The 26,205-nt window shown below is 42.5% G+C and overlaps 1 protein-coding gene across 1 annotated transcript in view; it reads left to right on the top strand.

Annotated features, from left to right (window-relative positions):
- Nucleotides 1-26,205, top strand: part of man1b1b (mannosidase, alpha, class 1B, member 1b) — a 77,964-nt gene that overhangs the window by 44,418 nt on the left and 7,341 nt on the right. Inside the window, exons 6-12 of the mRNA XM_072488265.1 lie at nucleotides 307-410; nucleotides 4,408-4,593; nucleotides 5,142-5,290; nucleotides 8,540-8,728; nucleotides 14,792-14,982; nucleotides 15,678-15,798; nucleotides 21,226-21,420. Coding sequence (XP_072344366.1) covers nucleotides 307-410; nucleotides 4,408-4,593; nucleotides 5,142-5,290; nucleotides 8,540-8,728; nucleotides 14,792-14,982; nucleotides 15,678-15,798; nucleotides 21,226-21,420 — 1,135 coding nt within the window. The remainder of the gene's footprint in view (nucleotides 1-306; nucleotides 411-4,407; nucleotides 4,594-5,141; nucleotides 5,291-8,539; nucleotides 8,729-14,791; nucleotides 14,983-15,677; nucleotides 15,799-21,225; nucleotides 21,421-26,205) is intronic.

The following is a 26,205-nucleotide window of genomic DNA, read 5'->3' as shown; positions in this document are numbered from 1 at the left end:
AATGACGCCCCTGATCTCGGTAATTTTGATAAGACGGTCAGCTAAGAACACAGATTTGACGTTTTAACAATCTAAATCACAATGAAAGTTGCCATTGGTTGAATAATCAACAGTAAAACAACAATTAAGTGAATAGCACTTGATCTGCTCCCTCTGCAATAGTGACACTGCTTTTGAGTTTCGTTCTCCATATTCCCTGTTCAACTTGCCCTTCGACTCCAACTTTGGCCCATTGCATATCAACCTTGCTCTCTCCACTCTCGCATGGAAGCCTTCTATCCATAACTATCATTTCTTTGCTTGCAGTTGGCGTGGAATGAAGATTGAACCTGAACAGGTTACTCCAGCTTTACCTGACACGAAAAAAGAGGAGCCAGTGCCTAATGAAAATGCAAGCCATAAAGAACCAGGTAGCATGCCCCTATAAGGTATACTTGTACTGACAGTCAAAGCCTCTCATTCTAATGTGGCTATAATCACCAATTTAATGAGCAGCAAGAGGCAAGTGAGGATTTGAGGGCAGGTAAGTTATTTCGAAGGATAGTACGATTTTCCAAGCTTTGGTTTGACATCATTCGTCATGTCTACTTGGATGTATTTTCTGCTGAGTACATTTCAATTTGAATATCTCCAGACCCCCCTGGATAAATTTGGAATCCTTGGAAGTTGAATTGGCTAAAAAATAAAGTGTCTCACCACTGAGATATTCACTAGCTAATGACTGTTAGTTCATCTGAATTCATCTTCTTGGAGTCTGGCTGTTATGGAGGTTTGAAAGCTGTATTCTGCTGTGACATGTACACTTGATTTTTTTTTGTATAACAGTAGCTAAGGACACTTTTTCTGGGTTGGCGTATTTCCAATTCCTCTCTGTGGAGATGTTCACCACTTATGTATCCCTATCACCCTTACAACACCAGTGCCCCCCAACTCACGGAGGTAATACTACAGGTCTGCTAGTGATTTCCTCGGTTAAAATAACGGGTATTTTTAGTATTTCTTTCCTCTTTTGTCATCTCTTTTTCTAGAAAATCAGCACTTGATTTTCCTCTCTAGCTGTTGTATATCAAGTGGACTGTGCTCATACCATCTCCACTAGATAGTCATTTCCTGCCGTGTCATCCATGTCCAGATAACACAGTGCCAGGTAGATAATTATCTGGTTGCTAATTTGAGCATTAATAACATTATTAATTTGACAACACCAGATTTCATAATGTTATTAATGCTCAATTTGCATTGTTGAAAGTTAGGTACCTGAGCTCCATGCAGCTGCAGTATCATACCACAATAGCAATACGGCTACTTAGAAAAGCGAATTCACTTGGGATTCACATGCAAAGTCATTAAGCTATTAGCTGCTATCCAAAAGCAGCATATTCTTTCAGCATTAGCAGACAGCATTCAACCGTGAACTCATCAAACATCCACTCTTTGGCCAAAGCTTGCTTTTGTTTTGTTGGTTTTCTATGGCACTGCATGTAGGGAGTGAACACCAGGGCACTTTTCAGGTCGAGCAAAGTTAGAAGGCAGGAAATTAATTCAAGCAAGCGAGGAGAGAAAGAGATGATGGGGAGGATGGGATAGAGCTTGAGGACTGAAAGTAGTTTTTGGGAGTTGGGGGTGGGAAGAGGAGGGAACTACAAAGGACATAAGAAAGCGAACTGGAGTGGGGGTGACAGGGGCATGGGGAGCCAGAGTGAGGTGCTAAAAGGACGGCATGGTGATTAGCACTACTGCCTCACAGCACCAAGAACCCAGGTTCAATTCCAGCACTGGGTGACTGTGTGGAGTTTGCACGTTCTCCCAGTGTTTGCATGGGTTTCCTCCGGGTGCTCTTGTTTCCTCCCACAGTCCCAAAGATGTGCTGGTGGGATGGAGTAGCCATGCTAAAATTGCTTCTTAGTGTCCAAAAGCTTAAGTTGGGTTATGGGGATAGGTTGGGGAAGCTAGGTAGTGTGCTCTTTCAGAAGGTCGGTGCAGACTCGTTGGGCCAAATAGCCTCCTGCACTGGAGGGATTCTATAAGAGGTTGAGAACAGGGTTAACTGGGTATGGGATGATCGGGGAAAGATGGGAAGCAGCAGGAAAATGGGAATGAGTTGGACGGTAAGAATGGGAGGAACGGTCAGGAGAATGGGGCAAAGCTGCAGTCCTCTGGAGGGAAGGAGGGAAGCAAAAGAATAGGGTAAAAGGCAGAGGGCGAGAGGGAAGATTGGAAGTCAAATGGGAAAGAAAGGGAAGTGAGATGGAGGCAAATGGGTAAATCCTGCCTCTGTGATGGGGTGAAGAAGTTTTCAGATGACTTCATAGCATTGAGGAGGTGAAATTTCTTTAAAGCAATATAGGCTACCTTGCTGGTGCTGAAATGTGTCGATGAGTTCACATTGCATTTTGCAGGTTACGTTGCTGATTGCAAGTGCTTTTTAGCTCAATATTTAACTTAATCATTCTTTATGGATTAAGCATTTTACATGCATTAAGGAGCTCTGTTTTAAAACCTCAAATGCATTTTTAATTACTCTTGCATGTTTCCAAAGCTGGGTTCCTTGTTACCTAACCGTATTGTTATGTATATTGCACCACCTAATTGTCCTGTACCTTTGAAATGTTGCACCATGGACCATTTTAATTGTATAATGCATGAAGCCATGTTGGTCACCACCAAGATTGAGAAGAGCTGGGATAAATCAGGCAGTAGGTGACTAGGAAAGGGACAAGGGGCACTGTGGCTAGCAAGTATGTTGCATTCAATCCATTATCACCCTTAAATCAGACACAGTGCTATTCTAGTCTGCAGGCTTCTGATAGCATGCCACTCATAAACGTGACTAATTACAACATTCAGTTGCTTCTTAAAAGACGTTAGGATTTTTGCTTGCAATTCCTGCACGCCTATTTTGCACGTTTATCACTCTTGTGTATAAGGCAGAACGTCTGACGTCAGTCCTAAATTTACATTTTAGTGGTTTGTTTTTATGCTCCCTTAACCAATCAATATTCTCCAATTCCTTTTTCCATTCTCTTTTGTACATATGCATCAAGTGCCTCTTTCTAAGTTGGAAAAACACAAGTATCGTCATTCTTTCATCTTTGACACTAGGGGTCAGCATTTATTGCTCCTCTTTTCAATATCTTATAGCTATACCTTTTCCCTCATAGCTCCGTGATTAGAACTGATCAGAATGCTCTTGGGTGTGGTCTCATCACAGCGCTGTACAGTATGTAACAACTTCTGATGTGTATTCTGCTGTTTTCTCTATTCAAGGAGAGGACTTCCATTTATATAGCAGCTTTCGCGACCTCCGGGTATTCCAAGCGCTTTACAGCCAATGAACTACTTTTGAAGTGTGGTTACTGTTTTAAGGTAGGGAAACACGGTGGCTTGTTTGAGTATAGTACGATCCCACAAACAGCTTTAAGATCAAATCATGTTTTGGTTGGGTGATAAAATTTAACCAGGACACCAGGGAGAATTTTGCAGCTTTTTTTTAAAAATAGGGCCACGAGAGCTTTTGCATCCACCTGTTATTTAAATTTAGATTCCTCTATTAAGAAATGACGCTTCCCACAGTTCAGCACTCCCTTGACACTACACTCAATAAAGTGCTTGGATTTTTGAAATGGGACTTGAACCCATCTGACTTGGACGGGAATGCAACTCACTGAGCCAAGGCTGACTTCTTATTCAATATTGTGTGTTGATTTTATTTGCTGCTTGTTTGGACATGTTGAGGGTTTAAATCTACTTAAACTCCCAGGAATCTTTTGACTTTATTCTTTGTTATTCCAATACAATTCAGGAAGCACACACAGTACCAAAGTTTTTCTTTCGATGTGTAATTTGGCTTTGTGATAAATTTATGTCCAGTAAATATTGTGCAATTTGCATTGTCACCTACTATTTCACTGATGCTTTTGCATCAGACTACACTTCAAACATATAATTGGCTGTCTAGTGTTTTGAGATGGTCTCTGGTTGTAAAGCGTGCTATTTAAATTTCCTTCTTTAGTCTGGTATCATCTGCAACCGTGACCATATGATTAGGGAAAAGGAAAGACTCCCAGCTATTAATTACCACTTAGTTACTCCAGAGTTTGTGTGTGGTCACCAGGAGAGAAACAGGACTGAACTCTATCTAAAAAGTCTGCTTGCCTTTAAAGTTGAGGTATTGGAAACCTGTCAACATATGTAGAAGCCGTTCCTAACGAGAACCAGTGGAGGTGGGGAGCAAAATAGCTAAGGGGATCAGGTGGAAGAGTGAACTGGGCCATTTTGAAACTCTGCTTTTTCAAGGATAATGCTAAGTTTTTTTTTTTTAAATCTTCAATCTACAGATAAGCCGTAGCACATCAGAACCCATACCTGCTGCAGCATCTTCTTGAAGTTGGTTCTGTTCTCTTACAGGAGCTCTGAATGACCGACAGATTGCAGTGATAGAAGCATTCCAGCATGCATGGAAGGGATATAAACAGTATGCCTGGGGTCACGATGAACTGAAGCCCATTTCTAAGACTTACAGTGAATGGTTTGGCCTAGGACTGACTCTGGTTGACGCCTTGGACACAATGTGGATTCTGGGACAGCACGAAGGTGACGTCATTGATTTGTGTAACAGAAATATCATGATTTTCCATTGACATTTATGTATCTATGGCAGTAAACTTTAGAAAAGCTGAAGAAATCAAGATCTTTCGCATTTATAGGCAGAGGTTCTTTATTATTGCATTGTATTTGCGCTTTCTAAATTTAGAAAATTGGAGTTGTCAGGGTTTGTACTGTTCGCTTATTTCAAGGAATTCTCATAAAACTGAGGGCTATGTAGAGCGCTGAGGCACCAAAAAAGGAGTTTTTCTTTCACCTTGGAGCATTTAATAATAATAATTTGTTGGTGTATCAGCTAAATTTTCCATTTCTTTAGCACTGATCTGCCTCATTTCATCATAGAAACAGCCTTTAAATTCATTAATTTGTGTTTTAGGTCAAAGAGAAAACATTTGACAATTGATTTTTTTTTTTAAACTGATCAGTCGAATGTTCTATACTGCGGAAAGTTACCCGTGATATCATGTCATTACATTTCTAATTTCTAAATTCTCTTTAAAAGTGTATGTAGCTAACTTACTATTTTGTAAATTTAGAATTTGAGGAAGCCAAGAAGTGGGTGGTTGATGAACTGAATCTTGGTAAAAAAGTGGATGTGAATTTGTTCGAGACCACAATTCGTATTCTGGGCGGATTACTTAGCGTATACAATCTGACTGGAGACCAGGTCTTCCTCGAAAAAGCAGTGAGGATTTTTCTTTCACTAATTGCGCTCATTTAAAGTTCTTTAATGTCTGATGTTAAAGAAATTGCTGATACAAAATAGTAATAGCCTGAACAAGTGCCATTCCTATCTCCTTATTTTTCTGAATATATGTAGCATGTCAAAGCTGCAGGTTAATTATTTTGTTCAAAGCAATTCAGCACAGTGTGGTGAAAATGGCCTCAGTGATCCACTTGTCAAAGAATCTGACGTTTACATTAGGATTGACCTCCAGTGTTGACTATCAGGTGGGCACATGTTTTACGTGGGCTGTATGCCTATGCCATATAGTTAGAACAATCTGCTGCCTGTACTCATTAAGAGAAGGTTATGTCTGGTATACCAGCATGATGTGCAGGGTCTTGACTCTTAACATTGCTGTTATTTAAAAAAGAACAATGTTCACGGTTACGGGGAGAAGTAAGGAGAATGGCACTAATTGCTCATTCAGAGAGCTGGTGCAGACAAGATGGGCTGAATGGCTCCGACAATTCTGTGATTATTTACTGTTTTGTGAATTGGATCCCAATTATCTAAGTAATATGCTTTGAAAATTGTGACCGTATCTATGCTTCTTCTTGACATATAGTCAAAGTGGAACCTGTGAGTTTCCCTCATTCCTCAGTAACTTGTGTATTAATTAACCATTTGGACCGAAGGGCTCGGTGTTGATTTTCATTTTGAACTGAGTTAGTTAATCTTCTTGTTGAAGTGTTGTATTTTGATGAGTTGGATGGAGTAGGCCGAATTAACCATGGTTCATTGCCCTCTAACAAGTGAAAAGTATACTTTTGTGTTGTTAGCAAGTAGAGAACTCTTGGGTACTTGAAATACTAGCTCTATTTTTATCAGAGTTGAAAAGGCTCAGAAGGGATTTAATTGAGAATGCCTTTGAGGAGTTTTGTTGGGGAAGGATTGTCTCTGGTTCGGGGTCAGTAACAATTGTAAGCGTCCTTCCTGTTTATTTCCTTTGTTCCTATTTCTTTTATGTTATTTTATTATTTTGGTCTCTGGACCCTTTAAGCACATTCAAGGTTGAAGCAGGACACTGTGTTTCCAGGTTTTGTTCTTAGCCAGACTCCTCGGAACCGAATGGATCTTCAGAACCAGGTTTGGAGGGAGCCAGGTGGATTGGTTGGCTGACAACTGATAGTTTGGTGTGTGTGTGTAATATATGTGAGAGTAAGGAGTAGTTAGGAAGGGGGAGGGGACATTGGAAAATGGATATTAGATAGTTATGTTTTCTGTCCATTTAATTAGAGTACTGTACATAATAAAAGGTTACTGTTTTAAAGTTACAAACCTGGTGATGTGGTTTACTGGGACCAACCAAGGACCACGGGTATTTTAAAATCTAATTTTACTTGTGTTGTAAATCTGGATCAAGTGGGTCTGGAATCGACCACGTATTAGCCCAGGGTGTCATGACATGAGGGATCATCAGTATAAATTAGCAACTGAGAGGACCCAGGGAGAATTTGGAAAAGTATTTGGAATGTTTTGCCATTGAGAAAATAGGCTTGATATTTGAAGTAGAGGAAAGCGTTTGGGAAGTGGAATTAGTTTAGGGATCTCCCACGAAGGCCACCGGAGAGAACATGAGCCATATAGCCTCTGTCTAGGCTGTAAGATTACTTTTTGATGGTTTTTCTAGGCTCCAGCATGAGGAATAATCATTTGGACAAGGTGACAAACGGCTGCTAAGAGAATTAATATTCCTACAAAAATGGATGCCTTTATGAGGGGAGGGAATAACGAGAAAGCATCCTGAAATATTACTGTAACATTATCTTTTATGTTTAAATGATCACTGATTTTTCCTATTTTGCGTTTCTTCTGTAGCTAAGAAGCGACTGATTTTGGATGCAGTGGTTTATTTATGCTCAATGCAATTATCATACCCTGCCACTATCTTGTAGTTTCAACAATACAACTGTATAAAATAGTGTTTAACAAATTTCATCAAGCATCATTGTGGTTCCATTCATCAGAGGCCGATTTTTGTGACTATTGCAACCAGCCATCTAATATGACCCCTAACCCTACTGGATGCTGTTTTTCATTTTTGTCAACTTAGATTTGTACTTCATAACTAGGGTATTTGCCACAAAGTACTATCCTACAGTTTTTTTCTGGCAATTCCTTGTCAAAGGATCATTATTCGCCTCAGCAAATTCATTTAAGTCACCTGGAGAGTAGGTGAAAACGCCCATCGTTTTTTTAAATTATGGCCACAGCAAGCTGTTGTTGTTGAATCTGTTCCCATCATTAGTCCATGAGATCTAAACAATACAGATTTAAAGCTTTCCTGCTGAAATTGCTTTCAACATTGTTTCTGCTACCATCTGGCTGCCCAGTGCCATTGGATCAAGTTCACCTTAATATTGTCAGTCAGAGGTGATTTCCTGTTTCTTGTTGCATCACCTGCCTTTGACTTTTCTTTGGTCTTTACCTGCTTTCACACAAATGTATGGCTGCGCATGACCTTGTTAGATTAAGGAAGGAGCACATTTATTCCAATGTTTAAGAAGCAAATTCTTTTTTAAAAGTACAGAATTGTTTCATAGTTTCACCCAAGATTGACCTTCTCAAACTTCTCGTCACCTTCTCTTGACAAAGTTTAGCCTGTAACATGTGGTGATAAATAAATGGAGCATTAATGCCCAGAAATTTATCAACAGCATTTTTATGTTTGTTTCTCTTCTGTGCTGTTCACCGCTATATTTTGTGTACATTTTCTTGGTTTTAGTTTGTTTTGGTTTTGTTACTTGCTATGCCTACCTAGTGTTTTTTTTAAACCTAGAAGTTGGTTACTTGGCCAATCATGCTTGTGTTGGTACTTTGAAAAAGCTATCCAATTAATTCTACTCCTTCCCCACCCCCTACCTTTCCCCTTATCCTCTTTAATTCCTTTTTGACATTGTCCGTTAAAAAGGTAACAAAGGGAGAAGGTATTCATACAAGAGGATGAAGTCCGTTGTACTTATGATCCTAATTGCGTTGTCTGTTTTTTGTTCCCATCTAGAATTGGTTTCATTTTGACCATGTCAGAAATCCAGTTACATTCCTTATTGTTGGAGCTAATTCATATTTTACTTCATTTAAAATCCCAAGATTTGTTTGGTCCTCTGTAAACTCTGCGCAACTATATTGTGTGGTTTTGCTAACCAGTAATGTAGAGAAGTAGTTTTGTTAATCGATCACATGTTTTTATTTTCCCTGTTACCCTAGCGTGAGTTGGGGGATCGTCTAATGCCAGCTTTCAACACTCCGTCCAAAATTCCATATTCCGATGTAAATATTGGTCGTGGAACTGCCCACCCTCCACGCTGGACCTCTGACAGCACCGTTGCAGAAGTGACCAGCATTCAGCTGGAGTTTCGAGAGCTCAGCCGCCTGACTAAAGAAGAGAAGTACCAGGTATGGTAGTTTGTGAATCTCTACTGGTTGATGATGGCCTTAATTTAATTTTTATAAGTTTAAGCATTATTTGTGATTGATCAACTGAGAAGATCTACAATTTAGCATAAGGCTGATCTATTTCATGATTTTTAATCTCTAATTCTCTGTCGGTGCTGAGACTTGTAGTGGGGTTTATGATTTGAACAGCATTCCATATACCTTAATAGCAGCCTTGTTACGATTAGCTAATAGAATAAAAAAGAGTAGAAAGGCTATCATGTACCTACCTGCAGGTTTTTTTACATTTCCCTGTTTCGTATCTATGTTACCTATGTTTTTACTTCTGAGCTACATTTATTATTTTTAAAATTCGAATTGCTATATCAATGTCAAGAAAGTGTAATGCTCTCTATACTTAACATTCTATATTCATACTGTAGCATTCACACTGTAACTTCCACATAACACCTAGGGAGGAGTAGGGTTAGGCAATCTTGATTTTTTTGATGAAAGTAGTGAACTTCAAATTAGACTCTAGCTCTCGTTCATTGACCTATAGGAGTTAAAGGACCTACAGAACAGCTAATATCTCAGCTGTAGCAGTCCATTATTTAGTTATTTAATGTGTGCTTAGTTACAGAGTAAAGCATTAGCCTTATCAGTGGGGTGTTTTTTCCTGTGATCTATTCAGTTTGTACAATAAAATTGTTCTTTGATTAAAAGACCTTCTGGGATTATTAGTTGAAGGTCACCAATTCAAAAGAGAAACTGCACAAGATTTTAGATAGAGCAGTGAGTTAAAGTGAGGTGAAAGAGCTGAAAATTGTAAGACAACAAAATTGCTAGTAGTGTCCAAAAAGAAAATCGTACCAGAGTTTAAGAGGTGCTGCGGAGGGTGAATGCCTCAATCTCGTATGTGAGGCTGGGATTGATGCAGCTAAAGGTAGTACATAAATCGAACCTGACAAAGTCGAGGATGAGCCGGGTGTTTGAAGGCGTGGAGGATACTTGTGAGCGGTGTGTGAGGGGCCCGGCCAATCACGCACATATGTTCTGGTCCTGCGCCAAGTTGGAGAAATTTTGGAGGTCGTTCTTCAGCACCATGTTAGTGGTCTTGCATATGGATTCGGAGTCCAGTCCTCAAGGGGCCATATTTGGGGCGTCGGACTTGATGGAGCTGCAGACGGGAGTGGGGCAGATGTTTTAGCCTTCGACTCGCTGATTGCTCGCAGATGGGTCCTGTTGGGGTGGAGGTCAGTGCCTCGGTGTGGCTGGGGATCTAATGGAGTTTTTTTGTATCTGGAAAAGGTGAAATTTGCTTTTTGGGGAGGGGGGGGGGGGGGGCGGAGCGAGGCAAGGGAGTGGTTCCACAAAGGATGAGGTTTATTTGTACTACATTTCAATGAACTAATTACCATCTGCTGTTTAGGGTGAGGTGTTTGGTTGAGATTACTGGGAGGGAGGTGGGGTTAGTGTTGTATTTTCCTTACTCTGTTGTGTGTTTTAAAATATTAAAATATCAAAAACTTGAATAAAAATATTTTTTTAAAAAATAAAATAAAATTGTAGTGAAAATAAAAGTCGAACACGTAGACAAATTTTGACATAGGATCATAGAATCCCTACAGTGCAGAAGGAGGCCATTCAGCCCATTGAGTCTGCACTGACCCTTCGAAAGACACCCTACCCAGGCCCAAACCTCTGCTCTATCCCTCTAACCCTGCCTAACCTTTGGACACAAAGGGGTAATTTAGAACAACCAATTCACCTGAGCTTCACATCGTTGGACTGTGGGAGGAAACCGGAACACCCGGAGGTAACCCATGCAGATAGGGGAAGAACGTGCACACTCCACACAGACAGTTACCCGAGGTTGGAATTGAACCCAGGTCCCTGGCACTGGGGCAGCAGTGCTAACCAATGTGATGCATGACATCTGGGAAGTATGTTCACATTGGATGGAAAGTGAGACCAAGAAATAGGACGAAGGATTAGAATGGCATCATACCTGAAGATAAATGGAGTGAGGAGAAAACTGCAGTCAACCAGGATTAAATGCAGAAAAGTAATATGGCAGAGTTTCCAGTTACACTCATATTTTAAACTGTTATAATGATTTGCAATGCAGTCACATGGTTCAATATAATCTATCATTAGATAGATTGGACCATTTTCCTTGGAGAAAAGCGGATGAGCGGAGACTTGTTGGAGGTATTCAAAGCTCATGAGGGGCATGGACAATATAAATGGTGAGAAACTGTTCTCAACCAAGAGCATCAAGCACTAGAGGGCACGGTTTCAAAATAATTGGCAAAAGGGGTAGAAGTGATGCGAGGAAAAATTATTTCACCCAGGGGGTGGGTGGAATATGGAATGGACTTCCTGAGAGGGTGGTGGAGGCGGGTACGATCAAGGTATTCAAAAGGGAGTTGGATGGCTATCTGAAAAGAGAGAATGTGTAGGGTTACAGGGCTTTGGCAGGAGATGGGACTAGGTAGAATGCTCTTTCAGAGAGGCAGTGCAGACTCAATAAAGATTGAGATTTTCTTTTGCCCTGAACATTTGTTATTTTGATTTGATGTGATAACTATTAGTCCAGACAGGCCTCTATCCTGTCCCCAGCTGACCATAGTCTTAGGCCATGTTTCTCTTTACATCTCATGAGGCAGTACAGTTTACCAGTCCCACATTAACCCTCACTATGCCAGATACCCTTGATCCAATTCTATTCCTCTTCCCTGGCCATTGTCTTGAGATAGGACCTGACTGTTCGCAACTATTTGTCAATATTTGACCCTAAGGTGAGCTTCTGACTGTCTCCTATTTCCAGCTCATTAGCATTTCCTGCCTTTTCCTTTGTCTCATGTTATCTACTGCAACCTCTGGACCTGACTATTCCAATGCATTCCTCGTTGGCCTCCTGGATTCTCCATCCGTAAGCCTGAGATCATGCAAAAATCTATGGCGCCTGTTTTAACTCTTACCAAATCCCACTCACCTATCACCTCTATGCACGGTAGCAAGGTGGATAGCACTGTTGCTTCACAGCTCCAGGGTACCAAGTTTGATTCCCGGCATGGATCACTGTCTGTGTGGAGTCTGCGTGGAGTCTGCATGTTCTCCCCGTGTCTGCGTGAGTTTCCTCTGGGTGCTCGGGTTTCCTCCCACAAGACCCGAAAGCCGTGCTGTTAGGTAATTTGGACATTCTGAATTCTCCTTTTGTGTACCCGAACAGATGCTGGAATGTGCCGACTAGGGACTTTTCACAGTAACTTCATTGCAGTGTAAATGTAAGCCTACTTGTGACAATAAAGATTATTATTATTACTATGCTCACTAACCTACATTGGCTCCCAGTCAAGCAATGCTTTGATTTTAAAATTCTCCTTGTTTTCAAATCCCTCCATAGCCTTTCCTCTCCTTGTCATGATAATTTACTCCAGTGCCGCAATCCTCCTGGATATTTGCACTCTAATTCTGGCTTCTTGAGCAACCCCAATAGTAATCACACCACCGTTGGTGCTTGCACCTTCAGTTGCTCGGCCCTAAGCTCCTCGCCTCCTTCCAGTATAGACCTCTCTGCACTCCTTAAATCCTCCATGTTTGACCAAGCTTCATACCCTAATTATATGGCAAGGGATGCTATATTTTGCTTCTATGAAACACATTTCTAAGTGCTATTGTGTGTTGTAGAGGGAGTGCCAAATTACTTCCTTGCACTTGTTGGTGGATGAGGAAAGTTGGTATTTGAAACAAAAGGATTGATTTAAATTTTCAAGTCACTGGTCTATTTAGAAGCACAGACCCTGAATCAACAATTAATTTTTTTTTTCAACCTCTGCCATTATCTTTTGCGTTATTTCAAGTCCTGGGGCGAAATTCTCCCGAAACGGCGCGATGTCTGCCGACTGGCGCTGTTTTGGGCACCAATCAGACGGGCATCGCGCCACCCCAAAGGTGCGGAATGCTGCGCATCTTTGGGGGCCGAGCCCCAACATTGAGGGGCTAGGCCGGCGCCGGAGGAATTTCCGCCCCGCCAGCTGTCGGAAACGGCCTTTGTTGCCCCGCCAGCTGGCGCGGAAATGACATCCCCGGGCGGCGCATGCGCGGGAGCGTCAGCGGCCGCTGACAGTTTCCCACGCATGCGCAGTGGAGGGAGTCTCTTCCGCCTCCGCCATGGTGTGGACCGTGGCGGAGGCGGAAGGGAAAGAGTGCCCCCACGGCACAGGCCCGCCTGCGGATCGGTGGGCCCCGATCGCGGGCCAGGCCACGGTGGGGGCACCCACCGGGGCCAGATCACCCCGCGCGCCCCTCAGGACCCCGGAGCCCGCCCACGCCGCCGGTCAAAAAGGTGGTTTAATCCACGCCGGCGGGACAGGCAATTTATCGGCGGGACTTTGGTCCATTCGGGCCGGAGAATCGAGCGGGGGGGGGCCCGCCAACCGGCGCGGCCCGATTCCCGCCCCTGCCGAATATCCGGTGCCGGAGACTTCGGCAACCGGCGGGGGTGGGATTCACGGCAGCCCCTGGCGATTCTCCAACCCGGCGGGGGGTCGGAGAATGACTCCCCACGTGTTCCACTTTTCACCAGTTTTATTTTGTTCAAGCCATCGACTGCACTTTTGCACAGCACCACATTGTGGCTCTAAGTGGTATTACAGGAATGAATGCTTTGCCCCCCTCGTTGCAGGGGGGACAGGCTCTGTGATTAGACAATGTGTGTATGCAGCTCCCCCCCTCGTTTCTTCCACCATAAGTATTTGAATATCACGTGGATCTCTCGTGTTTCTGATTCTGCTTGGCCTGAACTTGTAGGGAGAAAAGTGAGTTCCAATCAAATGGGATTTTCAGGGTTTCCGCCTTTCGAATGATGCACTAAACCAATATCCCCCCTCAGGTGGTTGCAAATGATCCTACAGCATTATTTTAAAAACAAAGCAGGAGAATTATCCCCTGTGTTCTGGAGGCCAATATTTATTCCTCAATCAAAATCGCAAAACCGATTTCTAAAAATTATTTCATGGCATGTGGGTGTCACTGGCCTTTATTGCCCATCCATAGTTGCCTTTGAGAAGTGGGTGGTGAGCTGCCACCTTACTGCTGCAGTCCATTTGGTGCACGTCGACCCACAGTGCTATTGGGGAGGGAATTACAGGATTTTGACTCAGAAATAGTGATATATTTCCAAATCCCGATGATGTGTGGCTTGAAGGAGAATTTGCAGCTGGTGGTATTTCCAAGCATTTGCTGCTCTTTCTAGATAGGAGTGATCACAGGTTTAGAAGGTACTGTCTAAGGAACCTTGGTGAGTTGCCGCAGTGCATCTTGTCAGGCAAGAAGCCAAACATGAACACAAGCAAGAAGACGAGGAAGTACAGCATGAAGTGGATGAACAGGAAAAAGGGTGCTACAACATGTACAGCCCATTTCTGTCAGAGCTATATGGGATGAATTTATTCATGAACAATACTAGTAGCCGCAGCCATACCTCCCATTCACCATCTGTCCCATACTCCCTACCTTTCCTGTCACTGGCCGTCACATCATCCTCTTCTTTACATCACTTAAATGAAAACCTCCAGAAAATGTACTTTGCGATCCATATTTGGGTTTGGAAGATGCTGCCTAAGGAGCCTGGGTAAGTTCCTGCATACGTATTATCGATGGTATAGACTGCTGCCATTGAGCGTTGGTGGTGGAGTGAATCAGGAGGTGAGTTACCCACCTCAGGATACCTAGCATCTGACCTGCTCTTGTAGCCACAGTATTCAGTGGTTCAGTTCAGTTTCTAGATATTGATAATGGGGGTTGGGGGGATGCTGGGGTTCAGTGATGGGAATGCCATTGAATGATATGAGATGGTTGGATTCTTATTTGTTGGAGAATTATCTGGTCCTGATCACATTTCTGTTTGTGGGGTTCATTGACTGTCACGTGTCCTACATTGTATTAGTGACTTCTCTTCAAGCGTATTGCACTGGAATTTTAAGATGTTCTCTGGCTAGGAAAGAAACTATATAAAGGCAAGTCTGTTTTAATTCTCAAATTAATAATCTGATTGTTTTCCCCCCTTCAAAACAGGCAGCAGTAAATGAAGTGATGAAACGTATTCACAAACTTGGAGGGAAAAGGGATGGATTAGTTCCAATGTTCATAAACACCAACTCTGGACAGTTCAGTCACCTTGGTGTCTATACACTTGGTGCCAGGGCTGACAGCTATTATGAGTATCTGCTTAAACAGTGGATCCAGGGAGGAAGGCAAGAAGCAGAGTAAGTGGTACATAATTCAAATTAATCCAACCAGAGTGGCTTTTGTCAGTCCAATGTCTTTATTTTCTTGCATTTATCTATTGAAATCCCAGCAATAAATGATTTTTTTTTTTTAATCTGTAAAATTTGGCAACTTTATTTTTTCGTACCAGTTGGGCTTGTAGCTGGTGCTAAGCAGAAGCAGTGCAACGTCACTCTCCAACATCTGTCCTGCAAGAATTTAACCAGGCTAACTTCACTCGTGTTGTTTGCACAGATAGAAAGCTGAAATTACTTCACAAATAGCACAGTGTAACTGGCCTATTACAGAGTTCCAATGATTCCCTTGTTAATTTTGTGTAATTTTAGAAACACGACAAAAGTGGCTAATTCACATTCGGTAATTACTATGTATGAAATTATACAATTTATTTTGTGACAATTTCTCAATGCGTTCCCAGTGTCATCCCAGATGCTCTGATCATTTTAAAGTGTGTGACCATGCTGGGAAGACACTGAATGTCTTGGTCAGCAGCACCATCTAAACAGCGACTGAACTAGGATGATTTATGGCGAGCAACTTATCGTTCTAGTTCCAAATGTTATACCAATATCTGTCGCTGCCAGGGCGTCATTTAACCCATTTTCCAATCACTATCTAGGATGAAAAATGTTGAAGGCTTATGCTGATTTGCATTATTGTGCTTAATTGCCAGTTTATTAGATGATTATCTGGATGCCATAGAAGGGGTCAAGAAGAACTTGATTCGAAAGTCGGAACCAAAGAAACTGACCTTTGTAGGTGAATTGTCTCACAATCAGTTCAGTCCAAAGATGGTAAGTAGCTTTGATCAAATCAGAATGTGATGTCCAGTATTAGATGGAACAATAAATATATAGTTCATGAAACCGACTAGTTCTTTGCCATTTACTTTGTTGTAGAGCTGTTTCCAATTGTAGACTTCATCGTAGGACTGAATTAACAATTGCATCCAGATCAGCATGTACCACTTTTAGATTATTTTCCTAGGATTTTTCACCATATAAATAAACATTCCAGTGCTGAGGAAGAATATCAACAACCGTTTACTCCAAGATTAGGTAGCTGCAGTTATACTGTCTTGAGTGGGTCCACAAAACACACAAGCCAGATTGATATGGAATAACCACTTATTTTAGTAGAGTGCTCCGTGCTGCCATTTGTTTTGAAACATTATGCCTTTCACATGGATACTTGCATCTTGCTTGGCTCAATTTCATTTCCTGTCCTGCACCAGTTAATTAATAAACACTGGATTTATTCTGACTCACCATTACCTTCTGAAGGACAATTGGGATTGGGCAATAAAAACTGGCCTTGCCAGTGAAGCCCTTATCCTATAAAAGAATTTTAACAACTGAATCCCTCAAATTTTGTGCTTGTCTTTGTTTTCAGGGAACCTGTATGTTAAAATCCTAGCTTTAAAAAGAATCATGTGTGCTTTGGATTTGGGTCACCATGGTGACACAATAAAAGACTCTGTCGTCTTTCTTATTCCTGCAAGCTATTTGTTCTTGGCTTGAGTGAGTTGTTTTCTGCTAACACATTTAGTGAGTGTCCGTTGCACTATTTGTTGAGCTGGGATGACCGAGCAAATATTGGTTAAGCTTGCAAAGTTCGGAATACTACAATTAAACAGTGTTTTCCTGTATTCAGTAAGGAAAGATGCTCTTGTGTGGTAGCAAACTCTGATTACATTTTTGGGCTTTTTCTGCGTGTAGCTGCTATTTATTACTATGGCAAATCTTGAGTTAAATAAATAGAAGTATTCCGAGTATAAAAGCAAAGAAGCAATGCTAAATCTTTATAAAATGTGAGGGCTTGAGCGAGTGCAAAGGAGATTTACAAAAATGGTTCTAAGAATGGGGGATTTTAGCTACAAGGCTAGGTTGGAGAAGTTAGGGTTGTTTCCCGTGTAACTAAGGAGACCGAGGGGAGATTTAATTGGGTAATAAAGGATTATGAAAGGTTTAGCTAAGGTAGTCAAAGAAAACTTGTTCCCTTTAGCCAATGGCAAAAGGATGAGGGTACATGGGTTTAAGGTTTTGGGCAAGAGATGAGAGGGGGGCGGGTGGTGTTGATGTGAGGAAGAACATTTTTACATGGCGAGTAATAATGACCTAAAACCTGCTGTCTACGAGGGCAGTGGTAGAGGGAATGAAGAATGATTTCAAAAGGAAATTGGATGGACATTGAAGGAGTAAATTTGTACGATTGCAGGGCTAGAGCAGGGACATGGGGCTGACTTGGTTGCCTTACCGAGAGCTGGCATTGAACTGATGGGCCAAATGGACTCCTCTGCCATAGTGACTGTGATTCTATTACAAATCTAGGCAGAACATGATAATATCCACAGGTTTCTGATGTTCACTACTTAGTTGATAAAACCAAATGTAATAACTGATTTGTAGCAATATTTGAATCTTCATTGAGCAGGTATGGTTTTATTGATGAATTATTCAGCATACATCGTGATAAATTTAAAAAGAATTAACATATATTATGTAAAGATCACTTATGCCATGCTTTGCAAAGCTGTGACTGTTGGTTTCAGTAATTCATGTGATTTAACAAATGACCAACAGCGTGATAACGGAATGTAATTACTCCTTCAGATATTTTGATCATGAGGCATTTGCACAATTTGATGTGGAACATTTTTGGACAGTTAGTGGTTTTGATTTTAATACTTTTCATTAGTAAGCTACAACTGCCACAATAATTACTGTTGTCGGTATTTTTAAAAAAAATCTGTGCTACAAATGAGTGTTACAGATGGAAGGAGTGTGCTGATTGTCTATTCCCACTGTTATGCAGGTTGGACCGATAATTTAAAGGTTCAATTTGCTCACCAAAATGGCCAATTGTTTACCTTCACTTCTGGTATCAAGAATAAGAAAAACTTTAACCAGACTTTCAATAAATTCAGAACGATTGTTAGAAAACAAAACTTTGTAACAAGTTGCAAGCACTGATTAACACGTTGGAAGTATAACTATCTCTTAAAATTTCCCCAGCATCCATCCACCCACACAGACACGTACAAACAAAGGACAGGTAGGGTGTCTCTGTAGAGATAAGCTTTAGAAGATGGGCATTATAAAAAAAGAATAAAGTTCAGATGGCGTCAATCTGGAGTTTTTACGGGTGAGGTCTGGCCATTCGTCCCGGTGGATCTCCACAGGTTTTCAGCAGCGGGCCCTCAGCATAGGGAGCATAGGGCTGGATTAGTTCTTGTCTCTGCTTTTTAGGTCAAAATGCAGTCAAGCTACACTCAGGTGAGGATTCTCTGGCAACAGATTGAGAACCACACGATATCAGACCAGACAGAGAGTGAGGGAAAGTCCAGTTGGGTAGCATTTCTTTCTCAGCTTATTCCCCATCAAGACTGACTTCAAAACCAGCAGGTTCTATTCTTTAAAGGTTGTTTCTACCATGGGATTTCCAGTAAGTCACTTTTGGGGTTTTCCCCATCAATTAAAGTGATTGAAGTTCAAAAAAGATCTTCCACAAGTACCATGGATTTTTGGATTAGTTTATTGTCACGTGTACAGTGAAAAGTATTTTTCTGCGAGCAGATCATTAAGTACTGAAACGAAAAGACCATGCAGGTCAGGCATGGGCGGCACGGTGGCACAGTGGTTAGCACTGTTGCCTCATGGCACTGAGGACCCCAGTTCAATCCCGGCCCTGGGTCACTGTCCATTTGGAGTTTGCAAATTCTCCCTGCGTCTGTGTGGGTCTCACCCAATGTGGTAATACCAGGTATTGCAGTACCTGAGAGGTGAATGACCATTGGCTAGACCGCGGGGTCTACAATTGGGTAATGTACATAGCCCCGCCCTGAGAGGCGGGGTATAAGAACCGGTGCCATCCCAGCAGCCTTCACTTCTGTAACATCGCTGCTGGGTACAGTTCTATCTGATTACAGCTGAATCGATATGACTCCACGTGGTCTCAAGAGTATTGATTGTGCATCACCCTTCCAACCCAAAAAGATGTGCAGGATAGGTGGATTGGCCACGTTAAATTGCCCCTAATTGGAAAAAAATTAAATGGGTACTCTAAATATATTTAAGAAAAACATGCAGGTCGGTGATTTCTTGGAAGAAGGCAAACTTGCACTCAGTCCAAGGTAAATGTATGACCTTTTTAAAAAAAATAATAAAACATTTTTTAATCCCTCCAGGTCAGTGTCCAAGGTCCAGATAATGCAAAGCATCTAAAATATATATATTTTATTTATTTAAATATATAGTTTGAAAGATATGATTTCCCACCAGTGAGTTGCACATTGTGTGTCTTGGTTAACACGTTTTTTACACTGACATTAAGAACCACAAGCAGCTTCTGAAAATAAGATTTTTCTAATAGTTACTTTGGCGCAGCACATCATCAAAATCCAACATAGCGTTCGGGTCAAGCAGTGAAAGATAATTGAAATGGGGCTAAGTTGGGAGAGGGGGATGTTGAGGCAGTTGAGGACAGAGAAGGAAAAGTCGCAGAGGAAGAGAGGGATTTAAGGAGGATTATGAGGAGGCTAGCTCCAATCATGACTGATGTTCAACAGGGGAATGGCAATCATAGAATGGTTACAAGCACAGAACGAGGCCAGTCGCACCATCATACTTGTGCTAGCTCTCTGCAACATTAACTCAGCCAGTGACATTCCACAGCTGGAAATATTTCCTTTTGGGTGCTTATCCAACTTCCTTTTGAAAGACACGTTGAAACCATCTCCATCACATTCTCGGGTAGTGTATTCCAGATTCTATGTCATCCGCTGAGTAAAAAATATTTTCCTCATGTCACCATCAATTTATGATCATTGGAAAAAAAACTGTCTTCTGGCCCATAACCAGTTGACTTCTTGCCTATAACCACTTATCCTGTGGCCCGTAACCAGCTGTCCTCTAGCTTATAACCTTTCCACCAGTTTCTCCATATTTACTGCTTGTGATTTTGAACATTATAATCACATCTCTTGTCAACCTTCTCTGCTGTAGGGAACCCCAGCTTCACCAATCTATCCACATAACTTAAGCCCCCGATCCCTGGACTACGTATTTGTAAATAGTAGGAATAAGGATCATGTTGGAACTCTCACCGATGTCTTTATTATTTTTGGTCACCCTGCCTTTGCCCAGCTGAGACCACTAATTCTGGTGGACGATTGCTTTGTTTAAATGGCAAATGTGACCCTTTGGTCTTTTGTTTTTTACATGTACGGTGTTTAACAGTGACTATAAGGAAATGGGCCTGCAAGTGAGCTTATTGAATTTATGGCCCCTGCCACTATCTTGTTGGTAAAATGTAAGACAAGCGAAAAACAGTTTAATAATGGATAAGAGCCCAGTTTAATAACCATATATAGAGACCTTGGTCTGTTAGAATACCAATTAAGCAGGCGCTGGTATAACAATTGCCCTTGTGCATTAGAAATCATGTCCATTTGTAGAGGAGAAATACAATTTAAATGATTTTAATTTAGGTGACTCATTGGATGTGGCAAGAGCAAATGACATTTCCGAGCAGTTGCTGGGGAGAAATCAGTGATTCAATAGGACAGCTATCCCATCCTATCTCAACAGTGATCCTGCAAATGATAACTATGCTTTTATGCTTATAAAGGTCAGCTTGTGTCTGCCCTTCAACCCTAGAGAATTCCATAGCAAGATAAATCTGGTCATTTTTGCCCCTCGTTCCAAACACTGCTCAGATTATTTATCTTTGGGGTTTTAATGGAGCTAGTCTACGGATGTGCTAAATGTCAGTAGATTACTATATCAAATAAAAATAAGCAAGCCTGATGAAGGTCATTTGTTCCCTTGTCGCAACTGTAATACACTGTTCCTAAACTGTAATAAAAAGTTACATTTCATAACTTTGCAGAGATTGTCAACTTAGTGTTGATACATATTAAATAAAAATCTAAAAACGAATTATTCAATGAGATACAAACCACTTTCTCCCAGTGGCTTCTATGATCAGAGCACCAAGACAGTTCATGCTGCAAAATCATCTCCCTTAAGGTACACTTTAATCCTGCAACATATTTGCATCTAAAATGTTTCTCTTATGTATAGTGGGTTATTATTTGCCCTCCCTCCCCTTCCCATTTTCCATCAAGAGCAAATCATTAGGTTTGGATGCACCCAGAAGAGCGCTATGCGTTGCCAGTATAGATTTTGTTGATCCAAGTTATTTCTTCCTTGTTTTTAAAGGATCATTTGGTGTGTTTCCTCCCTGGGACCCTAGCTTTAGGAGCTCACCATGGGCTTAATGCAGATCACATGGAACTAGCAAAGGAGCTGATGGAAACATGCTATCAAATGTACGCACAAATAGAAACTGGACTAAGCCCAGAGATTGTACACTTCAATCTGAGTCCACACAACAGCAAGGATGTAGAAGTTAAGGTAGGTGCAAATGGGAGTTGCTCATTAAGAATTTTGTTTGTAATGCAGGGTACGTGACGGTACTTATTCCTCCTCAGAAATGTATTTTCATAAAAGATATAGTAGCCACTGGGAGAAATTGCTGTGCTGTGGTTGTTAAACATTGTTTTCTTAACTTGTGAATGTTCCCACTTGAGTTGATAAGTGGAATAAATATCAATACAGTTTTATTTAATGTTGAGACCATTAACCATTATAATTAGTTGGCCCCAATACAGGCTGCAGTTTTGGAATGCTGGCCCCTTGTAGTTACAGGCTCCCATATGAGAATGATGCACCAAGCTGAAAATGCAGCATACAATTTGATTAATATCAATGGTAGTTTATGGTGGAGGAATAATATAGCAGATTGCCTTTTACCTTCAGCAACTTAATTCTACATACAGCTCAATAGAGATGTCAATTCCTTATGGTTCCCTCATACTTGAACAGTAAAGGAATTAAAGGTTATGGTAAGCGGGCGTGAAATGGAGCTGAGTTCACAAAATGATCAGCCATGATATTCTTGAATGGTGGAGCAGGCTCGAGAAGCCAGATAATAATCTTTATTGTCACAAGTAGGCTTACATTAACACCACTGTTACTGTGAAAAGCCTCTGGTCGCCACATTCCGGCGCCTGTTCGGGTACACAAAACAGGATTGTGGGAGGAAACCGGAGGAAACGCATGCAGACACGGGGAGAACTTGCAGACTCCGCACAGACAGTGACCCAAGCCAGGAATTGAACCTGGGACGCTGGCCCTGTGAAGCAATAGTGCTAACCACTATGCTACTGTACTGCCCAAGTAGATGGCCTATTTCTGCTCCTAGTTCTTATGTTCACTAGCTGTTCAGTTGTGCGCATTTATGCTCTTCTGGAGGTTGAGCCGGTTAGGATCCTGGTTGAAAAACCCAACAATTTGCAATTTGTAAAACTGAGGAAAAAATACTTTGCTATAGGAGTGATAACATTGATCAATAGGTATCTTTAATGTTAAAACAAGCTTTAATCAATCACATTCGCAACTAACAGTTAATAGTTCAAACTGTTCTTAAAATAAACGGGCAAAATCTTTAACTCACTCCCTACACCATAACTTACTCCCTACACCTGCAATTTTATTTATATATAATTCAAAGACCACTTATAAATAAAGTTAACAATCCAGTTTGCTTGCTTTTCTCTGTGCAAAGACCTTGGAGAGAACTTTCCAGGAGCTAACTGAAGCCATGTCTTGACAGACAAAAATCCTATGGCAAACTGAAAAACTACAGACAGACCTGGCTCCACCCATTAGAAACATCATAAGGAATTTTTCAGTCTCCTCCCACTGAGATGCTCCATGATCTGTTTATCCAGCACTAAACACCATCTCTCAGAAATTACCCACACCCCTGGGATCTTCCAATCAAAACAATATTCCATTAACCATCTATCTGTAAACGAGTAAATGGTTAAAACCAATGATGTGGAGATGCCGGCATTGGACTGAGGTGAGCACAGTACGAAGTCTTACAACACCAGGTTAAAGTCCAACAGGTTTGTTTCGATGTCACTAGCTTTCGGAGCGCTGCTCCTTCCTCAGGTGAATGAAGAGGTATGTTTCAGAAACAAATATATAGACAAATTCAAAGCTGCCAGACAATGCTTGGAATGTGAGCATTAGCAGGTGATTAAATCTTTACAGATCCAGAGATGGGGTAACCTCAGGTTAAAGAGGTGTGAATTGTGTCAAGCCAGGACAGTTGGTAGGATTTCGCAGGCCAGATGATGGGGGATGAATGTAATGCGACATGAATCCCAGGTCCCGGTTGAGGCCGCACTCGTGTGCGGAACTTGGCTATAAGTTCCTGCTCGGGGATTCTGCGTTGTCGCGTGTCCTGAAGGCCGCCTTGGAGAACGCTTACCTGGAGATCAGAGGCTGAATGCCCTTGATTGCTGAAATGTTCCCCGACTGGAAGGGAACATTCCTGCCTGGTGATTGTCGCGCGATGTCCGTTCATTCGTTGTCGCAGCGTTAAAACCAATGATTTCCCACACTTTTATGACTCCTTAATCACAGCTTTAGCAGACATACTGCATGGTTTTTTTGTTAAAATATATTTTATTCAAATTTTTTTTTCCGGCCAAACAAAACAGTACAAAAATGTTTCCCTTTTACAACAATAAAACAATATAAAAAATAGTGACCGTTTTTAACAAATAAATAAATAATATATAAACTAAATGGCAACTGCCATAACAAAATATTAACTCTCCCAAATAATAAAGTCAAACAAGCCAATATACATATCCAAGTAAAAATATCCATACAAAAACACCCCTGACAACCCCCACTCTCCCCCCCCCCCCCCCCTCCCCCCCTGGGTTGCTGCTACTACTTTCCCAGTTCCTTTATCGTTCTGCGAGATAGTCAATGAACGGTTGCCACCACCTGGTGAACCCTTGAGCCGAACCTCTTAGTGCGAACTTTATCCGTTCCAGTTTTATAAACCCTGCCATGTCGTTTATCCAGGCCTCCACGCCCGGGGATTTAGCTTCCTTCCACATTAACAATATCCTTCGCCGGGCTACTAGGGATGCAAAGGCCAAAACATCAGCCTCTCTCGCCTCCTGCACTCACGGCTCTTCTGCAACCCCGAATATAGCCAACCCCCAGCTTGGCTCGACCCGGACCCCCACCACCTTCGAAAGCACATTTGCCACCCCCACCCAGAACCCATGCAGTGCCGAGCATGACCAAAACACGTGGGTGTGGTTCGCTGAGCTTCTCGCGCATCTCCCGCACCTATCCTCTACCCCGAAAAATTTACTGAGCCTTGCTCCGGTCATATGCGCCCTGTGCAAGACCTTGAATTGTATCAGGCTAAGCCTGGCACACGAGGACGAAGAGTTTACCCTGCGTAGGGCATCTGCCCACAGCCCCTCTTCGATCTCTTCCCCCAGCTCTTCTTCCCATTTTCCCTTCAGCTCATCCACCATGATCTCCCCCTCGTCTCTCATTTCCCTGTATATATATCTGACACCCTACCATCCCCCACCCATGTCCCCAAAATCACTCTATCCTGAATCTCCTGCGTCGGGAGCTGCGGAAATTCCCTCACCTGTTGCCTCACAAAAGCCCTCAATTGCATATACCGAAATGCATTCCCCTGGGGCAACCCGTATTTTTCCGTCAGCGCTCCCAGACTCGCAAACGTCCCGTCTAGGAACAGATCCCTCAGTTGCACAATCCCTGCCCTCTGCCATGTTCTAAATCCCTCATCTATTCTTCCCGGGACAAACCTATGATTATTCCTTATCGGGGACCGCATCGAGGCACCCGTCATTCCCTTATGCCGTCTCCACTGCCACCAAATTTTCAGCGTTGCCACCACCACTGGACTTGTGGTGTATTTCTTCGGGGAGAACGGCAACGGCGCCGTCGTCAATGCTTGTAGGCTGGTTCCTTTTACAGGACGCCATTTCCAGTCTCTTCCACGCTGCTCCCTCCCCTTCTCCCATCCACTTACACACCATTGAGATATTGGTGGCCTAATAATAATCACTTAAGCTCGGCAGTGCCAGTCCCCCCCCTATCCCTGCTACGCTGCAAAAAACCCCTCCTCACTCTCCGGGTCTTCCCAGGCCACACAAAGCTCATAGCACTCTTCTCAATTTTTTTGAAAGAAGCCCTCGTAACGATCACTGGGAGGCACTGGAACACAAAAAGAAATCTCGGGAGGACTACCATTTTGACCGCCTGCACCCTGCCCACCAGTGACAGGGACACCATGTCCCATCTCTTAAAATCCTTCTCCATCTGTTCCACCAATCGTGTTAAATTAAGCCTATGTAGGGTTCCCCAGTTCCTGGCTATCTGGATCCCTAAGTACCGGAAATCTCGTTACCCTCCTCAGTGGTAAATCATCTATTCCCCTGCTCTGCTCCCCTGGATGCACCACAAACAACTCACTCTTCCCCATATTCAATTTGTACCCCGAAAATTCCCCAAACTCCCTGAGTGTCCACATTATCTCAGGCATCCCCTCCACTGGGTCCGCAACATACAGCAATAGATCATCGGCATACAATGATACCCGGTGTTCTTCTCCTCCCCTGAGTACTCCCCTCCACTTCCTAGAACCCCTCAGTGCTATGGCCAGCGGCTCAATTGCCAATGCAAACAGTAACGGAGACAGGGGACACTCCTGTCTTGTCCCTCTATAAAGACGAAAGTAGTCGGACCTCTGCCCGTTCGTGATCACACTTGCCACCGGGGCCCTATATAGCAGCTGTACCCATCCAATAAACCCCCCTCCAAAACCAAATCTCTTCAACACTTCCCGTAGGTAGTCCCACTCCACTCTGTCAAATGCTTTCTCAGCGTCCATCGCCACCACTATCTCTGCCTCCCCCTCCGGCGGGGGCATCATCATCACCCCGAGCAGCCTCCGTATATTCGTGTTCAGCTGTCTCCCCTTAACGAACCCAGTTTGATCCTCGTGGACCACCCCCGGGACACAATCCTCTATCCTTGTCGCCATCACCTTGGCCAGGAGCTTAGCATGCACGTTCAGGAGGGAAATAGGCCTGTAAGACCCGCACTGCAGCGGGTCTTTTTCCTTCTTTAAGAGTAACGATATCGTCGCCTCCGACATAGTCGGTGGCAACTTCCCCCTTTCCCTGGCCTCATTAAAGGTTCTCGTCAAAAGCGGGGCCAGTAGGTCCATGTATTTCCTATAAAATTCCACCGGGAACCCATCCGGTCCCGGGGCCTTCCCCG

The sequence above is a fragment of the Scyliorhinus torazame genome, chromosome 22 (genome assembly GCF_047496885.1).
Source record: "Scyliorhinus torazame isolate Kashiwa2021f chromosome 22, sScyTor2.1, whole genome shotgun sequence".
Taxonomy (NCBI): Eukaryota; Metazoa; Chordata; class Chondrichthyes; order Carcharhiniformes; family Scyliorhinidae; genus Scyliorhinus; species Scyliorhinus torazame.
Note: the sequence above shows the minus strand (reverse complement) of the source record. Positions and strands in the feature narration are given on the sequence as shown.